The sequence below is a fragment of the Podarcis cretensis genome, assembly GCF_951804945.1.
Source record: "Podarcis cretensis genome assembly, chromosome: 1".
In the NCBI taxonomy this organism is placed as follows: domain Eukaryota; kingdom Metazoa; phylum Chordata; class Lepidosauria; order Squamata; family Lacertidae; genus Podarcis; species Podarcis cretensis.
The window spans coordinates 129,206,110-129,219,332 of NC_137170.1; the positions used below are offsets into that span (position 1 = coordinate 129,206,110).

The following is a 13,223-nucleotide window of genomic DNA, read 5'->3' on the forward strand; positions in this document are numbered from 1 at the left end:
TACAGTCCTGGGTGGAGTAGGGAAGAGATGTGTGTGAAAGTGGCTGAGAAACACAGAGAAGGCATGTTAAGAGGAGCAGCGCACATGTGATGAAGGGGTATAGCAAAACACAGTAACCAATAAATCAGCATAAACTAGTCCGAGAAATTGTAGAATTAAGGGGTCAGCCATATCACACTTGGGAGTGAGTATCATCACATGCGTTGCTCATGATCATACTGGTTTTAAAAAACTTAGTGTGGGTTGGCCTTCACTTAATATAATTTAAGTCTGTGGGTTTCATTGGGTCTACTGTAGGATGACAAAAGTTGAATATCACCCACTGTCTTGAAGACAGATGTTAAGAATACCATATCCCAGATAGAATTGCATGAGGCTTCTTGGATGGCTAAATTTATCACGCTATAATTTGGAGGAGGATTGGGGCATGCAACTAATTAGCAAGGAAGTGCCACGAAGCATGCGTTTATCCAGTGCTTTCCCCTCGTTACTGTGAAAAGGCAAAGACGATGTCGTCCCACATCCAGAGTTAAGGAGAAGGGTTGTTAGGAATTAAATTACAGGAAATTGAGCTTTTTCTTCCGAAACGAAGTGTTCTGCACCGGGTTAACTGGAAGATCGGGGATGCTATGGCTAAGCAGCGACCAAAAAACTTTTCCTCTGCAAGAAAAAAATGTCCTTACACGCCCCCCTCTAAGGAGGAAGGAGGAGGCTAGGGGTGAAGCCCTCAAAGCCACGCCTCGCACTCATGTTTCATGTTGTTGAATTCACGATTAGTCCTTACTCTCCTTTACGACCTGCTGCTCCTGTTTCCTCGCTCAGTTGCTATCCCTCTGTGCTGCGATGTCTGTCCCAGCAACAGAACGAGCAGAAAGGACTTCAGACGATCTGATTTTCTACGTGAACGGCAAAAGGGTAAGTGGGAATCGAGCTTCCCAGGGACGCAGCTGCTTTGGGGGTATTTTCTGCTCCCACAGCGCAGCTTGAAGTGTAGCAAAAGGAAACTGCCTTGTACTGTACTGCCCTCTGCTTCCGATTAGAGGGTCCCAGTCTAGTAGATAGCCCCCCTTTACCCCTCTTCTAACAAGACGTTTGCATTCTGCGTATTAACCCAAACGGCAGAATTGCTTCCCTGCCTGCGGCCCTAGGGAAAAACACAGCGGCAAATTACGTAAAAACCCTGGAAGGTTGAAACTAGACACCTTTGCTCAGAAGTGAATTCCTCTGGCTACGGTAGGAGTTAACTGCTAAGCAAGTGTCCAGACAATTGCAGCCTTAAGAGTCTCGTTGATATTAAGAAAAGCAAGTCAAAACTCTCGGCAGTCAATCCTATTTAAAATATGCCAGACTATAATGTGTAGGGTATAGCTATACTGTACAAATATCCTTTCGAGTGTTGGAATATTGCAGGAAATTCACCCCCCCTCCCCTGTTCTCCAACACAATAAACTCACAGTGCCAAGGGTGTGCATATTTACTAACTGGAAACAAACAAGGGCATTTAGATTTATTTTAACATACGGAGACTTTTAACATACTGGCTGATAGGCGTGCAATAAATAAATAAATAAATGTTACACCTCTGCTGCCTCGGAATCCCAGATTTTTGGACTAAATCCCAGATTTTTGGACTCTTGGGAGGGGAGAGTGCTGTTGTTCTCTTGTTCAGATTATAGGCTTCCCACGGGCATCTGGTCAGCCCCTGTGACCTAGATGGGCCATTGGCGTGATCCAGCAGCTCTTAAGTTTCAAGCGCATTCTTGGATAGTGCTCGTTGATATTAGTTTCACCTCTATATCTTCCTTCCATTTTATCAACTTTGTCATTTTAATTTCATTTTTTAAAAGGCCCTTCTATACACTTCTGCAACATACTACCACAGTGTGGACTAGTTTGCTGGTTTTAATTTTAAAAGCACTGCCTTTCGATCTTGATTTTTAAAAGCATTTCCTCGCTGCCAATGCTGTTCTCTCAAGCCATCACTACTCATCTGATTTCCTTTACAAAAAATAAAAAAGCAGTTTAGCTACCCATTATGGAAAAAAGGGGATGTGGGTGGTGCTGTGGGTTAAACCACAGAGCCTAGGACTTGCTGATCAGAAGGTCGGCGGTTCGAATCCCCATGACGGGGTGAGCTCCCATTGCTCTGTCCCTGCCCACCTAGCAGTTCGAAAGCATGTAAAAGTGCAAGTAGATAAATAGGTACCACTCCGGCGGGAAGGTAAACGGCATTTCCGTGCGCTGCTCTGGTTCGCCAGAAGCGGCTTAGTCATGCTGGCCACATGACCCGGAAGCTGTACACCGGCTCCCTCGGCCAATAAAGCGAGATGAGCGCCACAACCCCAGAGTCTGCCACGACTGGACCTAATGGTCAGGGGTCCCTTTACCTTTTTATGGAAAACAAAACAAAAACAAAAAACCTATCCCCTGTGTCAGGGAACCTTTGACACTGAACTACGATTCACATAATCCCTGACCCATTGATGGTGCTTCTTGGGACTTATGGGAGTTGTAGTTCAGCAACACCAGGAGCGCCATAGGTTCTCCAACCTTGGTCCAGACCTGAGCTTACCTATACCTACTTTCCCCAGAAGCCTTAACTAAACTACAGTTCCCAGGATTCTTTTGGGGTAGCCACGACTATTAAATGTGGTACAGGAGTGCTTTAAATGTGTGCTGTGGGTATGACTATCTGGTTTTCACCCCCCTCTGCAGATAGTGGAGAAGAATGCCGACCCTGAGCAGACATTGCTGCCTTATCTACGGAAGATACGTATCCTTCTTCCGCTTGTGGCAGCCCAGAATCAAGTCAACTGTTTCTACCATGTTTTTCACTCATCTCCTGTTCTTTCTCACTCTCTCGCCAGTGTGGTGTAGTGGTTAAGAACGGTAGTCTCGTAATCTGGGGAACCGGGTTCGCGTCTCCGCTCCTCCACATGCAGCTGCTGGGTGACCTTGAGCCAGTCACACTTCTCTGAAGTCTCTCAGCCCCACCCACCTCACAGAGTGTTTGTAGTGGGGGAGGAAGGGAAAGGAGAATGTTAGCCGCTTTGAGACTCCTGAAGGGGAGTGAAAGGCGGGATATCAAATCCAAACTCCTCCTCTCCTTCTTCTTCTTCTTCTTCTTCTTCTTCTTCTCGCACTTCTTCACACACACCAAACAAATATGTCATTAAGCCTCCCAGTGCTTCCTTTTTTAAAACCAAAATGCAGGCTCAGGGAAAGGAGTCTGCATATTTGCTTTCCAAATATTTGTGTTGTTGAATGTTCACATTTAAAAGACATTCTAGTGGTTAGAGAGTCTAGCCAACGCAGGAGTTCTAGTCACATGTTCCAGTGCTTGTGAAGGGAACGGCACTATACCAAGTAATTTTGCTTCCCCACATCACGTGCCAAGTAACACACCATCCTCTGTGCCTACAGTCAGAACATGGAGACATGATCTGGAACTCTGAGCACCTTGTGCACACAGCTGTAAACACAATGGTCATGCCTTGAAGGCATGAGACAAGTGAGCAAAACATATTCACCTAGGACTATTGCATTGGCTGCACAGGGCTACTGGAACTAGCTTCATTTGGACACTGTCAACTTCATCTGCCTGTATATTTTGTAGTACCATATTAGAAGGGGAGGGGGAGAAAATGAGGGTTAATTCAGTTTTCCGAGGGTCTAGCATTTGGCAGCTTGAAAGAATAATGGAAGATTACTGTACATGCATTTAGATAATTTTGTATCCCAGTTCTTTGACTTAATTCAGTTGATGTGGCATTAAATTTATGCGGTTTTGTACTGACTGACTGTAAAATTTTGTGGCTAGTCTGTGACCAGCCTGTGAACCACACAATAAAAATAGAAAGGAAATGGAGGGAGGATGCTTTGTGTATTACATGAAGTCCTTTCTATATCAAAAGTCAAGAACATGAAGCACTGAGCAATGCGTGTCTTGAAAAGAAGTAGTAATTTAAAGTGCCTTCAGAATTTTTGTCAGTTATATAAATGTGAAAATTTCCATGTTATAACATTGCTCAATCACTTCAAATTAATTTAGATGTCTTCAAATTATGCACGGTTTATACTAGGAAGGCCAGTGTTATTTAACATAAACTTTCCTTTTGTTTTTAGTGCTGGAGAGGTTGCACCCATTTTGGACTGCTGGTCATTTTCTTAAGTCTGATGATATGCTTGGATTTTATGCTTGGATTAATGATTTCAAACAACATATAAGCCTCTGTTATGAAAATGGAATTGCTTTTTTTTGTTCTGTAGCGCTCATTAGTTTGTAGCCTACCGATAATCTTTCCTGCAACAAATCAACTTTTGCACTTCTATTATTTTAATTGTACCTCATTTAACTCTTTAGCACTGACTTTCCCAGAATAAACTTGAGGGAGGAATCCATTGAATCATCACTTTGGAAACACTTGTTTTCAGGAGTGATGGTCCCCATCTCTAACACAGTTTGAAAACCTTGCAATCCAATGAAATGCGTGCTTACTCTGCAGTAAGTTTTTCTTAGTTCAGTGACACTTACTTCCAAGTAAGTGCATGATGCTTGTCACAAAAGTAACCAATGAATCTCAGTGGGTTTCTTTGGACTGGTCATAATCTCTCAACCTAGACTATGTGGCAAGTTTGTTACAAGAATAGCATTAGGACTGGGTCATATGACACCCTGAGCTTCTGGGAGGAATGGTGAAATAAAAGTGCAATTAACCAACCCAAAACAGATACTGTACCCTGTTTAGGCCTAGTAAAGGTCAGTATTGCAATTTGAGAGTGTTCCCCCAGGCTTCTAATCTTGAAATAATCTATGGGTGGGTATGTATGTAATCTGGATTTTTAAAATTCTGCTTCAAGGCAGAATTCCTGCACGAAAGAAAGCTAAATTATGCAGTTGCACAAATGAAATTTATAATTACTTTTATTGTGTTATTTATTCTGCTCTAGTCGTGGGAATATAGAGAACACTAAAGTCCCTCACTGCTGACTACAATCCTACTGAGTCCCACATCCCAACTTTGGATAGTTAACTGGCTATTGCCCCCATTTTTTCAAGCAACCTCCCTTCATAGCCATAAGGGTTCCCAGATAATATGCTTCTACCTTTTAATATGTATTGCCATAGGACAAGGATGGGGAAACTGTGACCCTCAGGATGTTGGTGGACTATAAGTCACATCAGCACCAGCCAGCATGGCCAGTGTTCAGGGCTGATGAATGTTGTGTAGTGTTGTGTAGTCCAGGAACATCTTGTTATATGTGGATGGGGTAAGACAAGTTTGTCCCAGGAGCAGTGGTGTTCCAGGTTAAAGCAGACAAAAAAATTGTGTAGTTGTGCTCCAGCATGAAACATTTCCTCCTTAACTGCAGCTTTTTCAGTCCGTCTTACAGGTACCAAGTATGGTTGTGGTGGAGGCGGATGTGGTGCATGCACTGTGATGATCTCAAGATATGAGCCTGTTGCTAAGAAGATTGTGTATCCTTTTGAGCCAAGAGACTGGTAAACTGCACATTGCAACCGTCTTCCTCGGATGAGGAATATTGTTGGTTAAGTATGTTTATAGCTGTGCCATGATCTCCATGTCAGGGACTTGAAACCTGTAACCCTCCAGGTGTCATTGGGCTCCCAACTCCCATCAGTCCAGGCCAGTATTGTCAATGGAAAGTGAATGCTCATGACTCTATATAGGTGATCGTCAATTTCAGCTTCAGTGATATTTACATACTACTTTTCCGTATTATGCTGGAGGCTGTTTATGGGAAAGTGACAAAAGTATAATACAAAACAAACAAACCCAGAAACAATTGAGCTATAGTAGCTCAGTGCATAAATACAGGCGGTGACAATTTCAGGTAGTAATAATATTAATAATAATAATAATAATAATAATAATAATAATAATTTATTATTTGTACCCCGCCCATCTGGCTGGGTTTCCCCAGCCACTCTGGGCGGCTTCCAACAAAGATGAAAAATACACTAAAATGTCACATATTAAAAACTTCCCTGAACAGGGCTGCCTTCAGATGTCTTCTGAATGTCAGGTAGTTGTTTATCGCTTTGACATCTGATGGGAGGGCGGTTCCACAGGGCGGGCGCCACTACCGAGAAGGCCCTCTGCCTGGTTCCCTGTAACATGGCCTCTCACGGTGAGGGAACCGCCAGAAGTCCCTCGGAGTTGGACCTCAGTGTCTGGGCAGAACAATGGGGGAGGTTCCAACCTAAGTGTTTAATTTTAAATATATTTGTAATTATAATGCACACAAATAATAGAGGCAAATAATATACTTATAATAAATGTTAAACATATTCTCCTTTACAATCCAAGTCATTATTCAGCCAATGCATGCTTGATTCCCATATGTTCATTGCATGGCAGTGCGGTCATCACTGTAGAAGGAATTGGAAATACAGAAACCAGGATTCATCCAGTTCAGGTAAATGCATGCTGTAACTTGTGGGAGATTTTTTATTTACTCCTTGTACATTTCAGCAACCAGCAGTGCTCTGAATATTTATTGGGAACTGTCCAATTCATGAACATGGTTGCAGAGGGCTGAGTATGGTGCAGTTGAAGCCTGCATCCGGACTATAAGAGCACATGCACATGTGAACATGGCTACAGCCATTCCAGTTGTATCATAGCTAAGTACATTTTAATACATCAGGCCATGGCACCAATCCAGAAAAACATCCAGCTTTGCAGGTTACTCTTGTGCGGAACATACAGAAGCTCCAGCCATTCATTCACGAAGAAAAAGAAAACATTGTGTTTTATTACAATGTTGCAGTGAAGGCAAACATACCAATGAGAGATTCTCACAATATACAAGTCTCCCCTGGGAGTGCATGCATGTGTACACACATGTGCACACACATACATACATCATGGTCATTTTGCTAATTTAAAATAACTTGTGGCTGAACTTTTTGTCCTTCGAGAGATGGGTAAAAATGTTTTTGTTTTATTTTACTTTAATTTTGTTTAATCAGTCACTTTATATCTCACCTTTTTTCCATCATGAAGCTCAAGGCAGCATACATAAAGTTTCTCCAGGCAGCCTGCTCTACAGGCTCTGACCTGACCTACTTAAACTCAGCAAGGTGGCTGCAATCTTTCCTCTCAAACCATGCCCAGGGACTTTCATAAGACCAATGGTGGACGACTACGATCTTTGCATTTTAGCTCTTGCGTTGTGATTTTATTACAGGGTTTTTATTTTTTAATGTGGGATTTAAAGTCTTGTCGCCTGTTTCAAATTGCTTTTCTGATGTAGGCTGCCTTGAGGGAATTCTTGGGTCTGATGTGGCAAACTATAAGTGAAGCCCTAAGTATCAGACAGGACTACTCTCTTCTTTTTTTAATTAATTAATAAGTTTTTATTGTTAAAATAATTCATCATTAATACACATATATTACAAATATACAAGCATACAAACATACATTTCATACAATCCTTAAAAGTGTTCAAACATACTTACACTCAATCCCACAAATAATTCCTTTTCCCATCACCATCCACCACCCCTCACCCCACCTTTGTGTTAGACTTCCAATCTACTCAACTGCAATTTCTTTCCACTTCTATTACTTTCTTTCACACACCTTTAACCTAATTTCATACTTCTTTTTCTATTACACATTGTTATGCATCTTATTCAGTATTTCAGTATTTGAAACGGAACTTGTTTATTCTAATAGGAGTTCTGATTTTTCGATATGGTTTTGCAAGTATCTTTTAAACACCTTCCAGTCCCTATCTATCTTCTCTTTTGAGGACTACTCTCATGTGCAATACATATGCAGCACTCCTGAGCTTTCTGCTTTTTTCCACTGCATCTGCCACTTGAGGCCACTTGTTGGCTCCCTGTTTTAGAATAAACAAAGCTAATATGGTGCCTTCCAGATATCACTGGAACTACCAACTCCCATTAGCCCAGGCCAACTTGGCCATTAGTCAGGAATGATGGCAGCTGTAGTCCAACAAGATCTGGAAGGTACCACATTGCCTACTCGTGTTTTACAACAGCAATCAACTCAAGTGCTGTCGCAGCAACACGTGCAGTTCCATAAGCAATAAGCCAAGCTATGGTGACTTTTATAACATTTCAGGTTCAGCTTCTGCATGAATCATGAGCAGGCTTTCATTTAAAGTATCTGAATAAGAGAATGTGGTAATCCTGCAGCAGGTTTTCCATTGTCCCAGGAAAGGATTGCTAAAAGTCATGGCTCTCAGTGTGGCTTCTGCACCCCTGGAATGGTGATGTCGATCTACTCTTTACTGCGCAACCAGATGGAACCCACATCGGATGAAATGATGGAAGCTCTCGCTGGTAAATAGTTCAAAGATAATTTTAAACTCTAAATTGTTTTATGCTGCTTTTATGTTGGATTTTTTTAAAAAAACCCTCAACATTTCATTTCTGTTTGTTTCATGTGTAAATTGCCCTGTAGATGGTTTTTTTTAAGGGTAGCATAAAAATCTGTTAAGTACATAAAAATAGTGATTTATTTTTTTAAAAAAACTACATTTGTGCTTTGGGTCTCCTTATCTTGAAGAAATAACCTTATCTGTTTTATTGTTTAATTAGGTAATTTATGTCGCTGCACAGGTTACAGACCTATTATTGACTGTTGTAAAACCTTCTGTAAGGTAAGGGTGTGTGTATGTGTGTGTGTGTGAGAGAGAGAGAGAGAGAGAGAAAGAGAGAGGTGGTCTGTTCATCTGGTTCTCTTATTTCCATTTGGTATTGCTCTCTGTGACATAATTCTGCATTCACAGATTTTGGGATAAAGGGCATAGCTTAGTGGTAAAGCATTTGCATTTTATGCAGAAGATATTGGGTTCAACCCTCAGCATTGCTAAGTTGTGCTAAGAAGGACTCTTGTTCAAAATCCTGGAGAGATGCTGCCAATTAGTGTAGAGTAGTGTTCTAGATGGAACAATGATCTGACACAGCTTCCTATGATCTACAGAAAAAAAGGCCATGCACGACTATGAGATGGATTGCTGATTATAAAACGAATGCATTTTTGTTTGTTTGTTTGTTTTATATATATTTATTAAAGATTTTCTTAATACAATAAAAAAAGACAAAGAAAATGACATATAATTTTACAATGACCATACTTTCTTCACTTCTTTGGACTTCCTCGCATCTCTCGTTCCTGCGTTCCAAATTTTCAATCTTTACCCAGCAATTTATCACCTTGTTTCAATTCTTATATTATAATTTTCCAATATTATCCCTAATTTTAGATAATATAACCCCCCAGCTTAAAAGCTTAATTTTAACATAATATTTATCCAAAATTTATCTTTTCTTATATTTTCATTTATCTTCATATTCCTTTTAACTAGCTTAATGGTGCCATATTGTTAATAATCTTACATCTTTCTTAACATTCATACAATTTACAGTATTTTTGTAAATAGTCCTTAAATTTCTTCCAGTCCTCCTCCACAGCCTCTTAAAACGAATGCATTGTTGCATGCCACCCCAATTTCCTAGTGGTGCAAGATTCCAGGAGTTCCAGGCACTTACCCTGGATCCATGTTTCCTTTTGGAAATTAGGCACAGTGTAGACTGTGGGGTCTTTATGACATATGACATAAGGCATATTTACACATATATGCAACCTTGAGGCTACAATGGAGGGGCTCCCAGCCTTACACTTCAAGAAAGTCTTGCTTTTGAATTCAACCTGGGATTCAAACTGACCTCGGGCAAGGTTCTGACCCCCTCTCTCGGTGGTTTCATTGTACATGCTTAAATTGCTCCCATTGACTGTTTAACTGAAAATGTATTGTGGCTTTTTTTTTCTTGATAAAAAGAAAAGAGAATTGAGGTGGTTGTGATGCTGAATTCCATGCCCAATACCAAAATTGTTTCTGGCAGTTCAATTGCAGAACTATGATACATGAATAAAATTTGGAGGGGCAGTTCCATTATTAGCTAAAATAAAAGTTCAGTCTAAGGCCTTTTTGGATTAATGGAAGCCATTGCACTTTTTGTTAATATCCATATTTCTCTTTACTGAATTTTGTATTTAGGAATCCTCTTGTTGCCAAAATAAAGTTTCTGGGGATTGTTGCTTGAATCAAAAAGATTATTTACCTTTACCAACTAATGAAAAAAAGGTAAGTTAGAGATTGAAAATCACAAAATATGCAGCAAAGCGGGGAAATATATGTTGGTAGACCTTTAAAATATGCCCTTGTGAGTTCCTTCCATAGTTGCCCTCTTCCCCATCATAGAAAAAGACTACAAATTTGGTAAGTTAAATGGTTTACTTACAAACTCTCCAAAGATCAGATTCATGTGCTTTTTCGTACATCTGTCAGAAAACACAGGCAGTGAAACTTGGCCTAGTTACGGTGGTAAAAGTTCCTTAATTATTGGTATAGGAACACAAAAAAGGCTTGTTAGAGCCATGTAGCTAAGCTGCAGCAGTTGTTAGCCTCTTCATGAGCTTCTCAGGTGGACTGGGCTAAACAAAGGCCACTGTTCACGTGGAAGAGAATGATTCAGGTTAAACCCAAGAGCCAGAGAAAGTAAGTAGATGGAATGGGCAAAGACCCAGAGCACTTTTTCCTGCCACTGTATAATTGAATGATCCATAGCCACCCTAATATGAGATGATAGCCTTATGGTAATAAAGGCCAATAACAATATGAGATGATAGCATGACACAGTCACAGTGATAAATGCCAGTTCTTCGGGGCAAAGTCTGAAATCTACCCAACTTAATATTCAGTTTTGAAAATACACACTTGTTGATCTCAATGGAAATTCACACATTTGTGTACTGTCTTTCTCTTTTTAAGATTTGTACAGCGCTATTTTCTGCAGAAGAATTCCAGCCATTGGATCCCACCCAAGAACTAATATTTCCGCCAGAACTCATAGTAAGAAAAATTAGCATACATACAGCATGTTGTCTTGCAGCTTAGAGCCAATTTCCACTATCATTTTAATGTGATATTTGGGCTACTGGGTGAGTCGTGAACACTGAATTTGTGAAGTAGCAACCTTGTTCTGTCCCACGGGTCCAAATACAGACCAGGGCGAAAGTTTGCCTGATGCCCCGCAGGACCCTGTTGCAGGGATTCCAAAGAAAGATGCACAGAAGGCCAGAGCGATCGGCTCTAGTGCTTTATAATAGAGATAAATCAAGAGACTTGCAGCAGTGCAATGCAAGGTTCCTTGCCACTGCACCTCAGGGCAGATGTTGTAGGGTCAAACACCATGGCTTTGTCCATGAGGGGCCATTTGTATATGAGTTACTTATACAAAAACATTGGGGTTTGCCATCCAATAGCTTATCTACAACTCCAGGGTAGTGTAGTGGTTAAGAGTGGTGGACTCATAATCTAGTGAACCGGGTTCGCGTCTCCGCTCCTCCACATGCAGCTGCTGGGTGACCTTGAGCTAGTCACACTTCTCTGAAGTCTCTCAGCCCCACTCACCACACAGTGTTTGTTGTGGGGGAGGAAGGGAAAGGAGAATGTTAGCCACTTTGAGACTCCTTCGGGTAGTGATAATAATAATAATAATTTATTATTTATACCCCGCCCATCTGGCTGGGCCTCCCCAGCCACTCTGGGCGGCTTCCATAGAAACCAAAAATACAAATACAAAGAAAGATGCACAGAAGGCCAGAGTGATTGGCTCTAGTGCTTTATAATAGAGATAAATCAAGAGACTTGCAGCAGTGCAATGCAAGGTTCCTTGCCACTGCACCTCAGGGCAGATGTTGTAGGGTCAAACACCATGGCTTTGTCCATGAGGGGCCATTTGTATATGAGTTACTTATACAAAAAGCAAGCTATGTAAGCTGACAGCAATAGCCCAATTAACCATCCCTGGCTTAGAGACCTGTTCCCCACTTCCATCCATCTCTCAGATACGGGGGGTGGCTGACAGGCAAGCAGAGTGAGGAGTCTCCCCTCTCCCAACTAACTGAACCAAAACTAAGGTTTCAGAGCTTCAAAACAAACAGAAAATCATGTGTGATTTCACATCAGTTAGTTATATTGACTACCAAGATGGTGTTTACAGGCCTTTGGGGACATTTGGTTCTATACGCAACCAGCCCTGATAGCTTTACTGTGTGCCCTGATTGTAAAATGCCTTACTAATATGAAGCTTCTGAACTTAGGCTGAACTTAGCAACTGGTGAACCATCCGTTTGACCTGAGTTGGAGCAGCTGGCCAAACGCTTTGCCAACATTGGGGTTTGCCATCCAATAGCTTATCTACAACTCCAGTGTAGTGTAGTGGTTAAGAGCGGTAGACTCGTAATCTGGGGAACCGGGTCCGCATCTCTGCTCCTCCACATGCAGCTGCTGGGTGACCTTGGGCCAGTCACACCTCTCTGAAGTCTCTCAGCCCCACTCACCTCACAGAGTGTTTGTTGTGGGGGAGGAAGGGAAAGGAGAATGTTAGCCGCTTTGAGACTCCTTCGGGTAGTAATAATAATAATAATAATAATAATAATAATAATAATTTATTATTTATACCCCGCCCATCTGGCTGGGCCTCCCCAGCCACTCTGGGCGGCTTCCATAGAAACCAAAAATACAGTAAAATATCACACGTTAAAAACTTCCCTGAACAGGGCTGCCTTAAGATATCTTCTGAATGTCAGGTAGTTGTTTATCGCTTTGACATCTGCTGGGCGGGCGCCACTACCGAGAAGCCCTCTGCCTGGTTCCCTGTAGCTTTGCTTCTCGCAGTGAGGGAACCGCCAGAAGGCCCTCGGCGCTGGACCTCAGCGTCCGAGCAGAATGATGGGGGTGGAGACGCTCCTTCAGGTATACTGGACCGAGGCCGTTTAGGGCTTTAAAGGTCAGCACCAACACTTTGAATTGTGCTCGGAAACGTACTGGGAGCCAATGTAGGTCTTTCAGGACCGGTGTTATGTGGTCTTGGCGGCCGCTCCCAGTTACCAGTCTAGCTGCCGTATTCTGGATTAGTTGTAGTTTCCGAGTCACCTTCAAAGGTAGCCCCACGTAGAGTGCATTGCAGTAGTCCAAGCGGGAGATAACCAGAGCATGCACCACTCTGGCGAGACAGTCCGCAGGCAGATAGGGTCTCAGCCTACGTACCAGATGGAGCTGGTAAACAGCTGCCCTGGACACAGATTTGACCTGCGCCTCCATGGACAGCTGTGAGTCCAAAATGACTCCCAGGCTGCGCACCTGGTCCTTCAGGG

General features: G+C 42.0%; 1 protein-coding gene across 2 annotated transcripts in view; it reads left to right on the forward strand.

Annotated features, from left to right (window-relative positions):
• Positions 1 to 741: 741 nt before the first annotated feature.
• The window catches only part of LOC307216107 (aldehyde oxidase-like), a 70,965-nt gene continuing 58,483 nt past the window's right edge, over positions 742 to 13,223 (forward strand). The window contains exons 1-8 of one of the 2 annotated variants that reach the window (XM_079975963.1): positions 742 to 915; positions 2,716 to 2,773; positions 5,383 to 5,479; positions 6,333 to 6,441; positions 8,212 to 8,338; positions 8,597 to 8,658; positions 10,060 to 10,146; positions 10,834 to 10,914. In XM_079975963.1, the coding sequence (XP_079832089.1) occupies positions 844 to 915; positions 2,716 to 2,773; positions 5,383 to 5,479; positions 6,333 to 6,441; positions 8,212 to 8,338; positions 8,597 to 8,658; positions 10,060 to 10,146; positions 10,834 to 10,914 (693 nt within the window). In that variant the 5' untranslated portion in view covers positions 742 to 843. Of the gene's footprint in view, positions 916 to 2,715; positions 2,774 to 5,382; positions 5,480 to 6,332; positions 6,442 to 8,191; positions 8,339 to 8,596; positions 8,659 to 10,059; positions 10,147 to 10,833; positions 10,915 to 13,223 lie in introns of those variants that run through there. The other variant, XM_079975964.1, reaches the window with a different exon arrangement.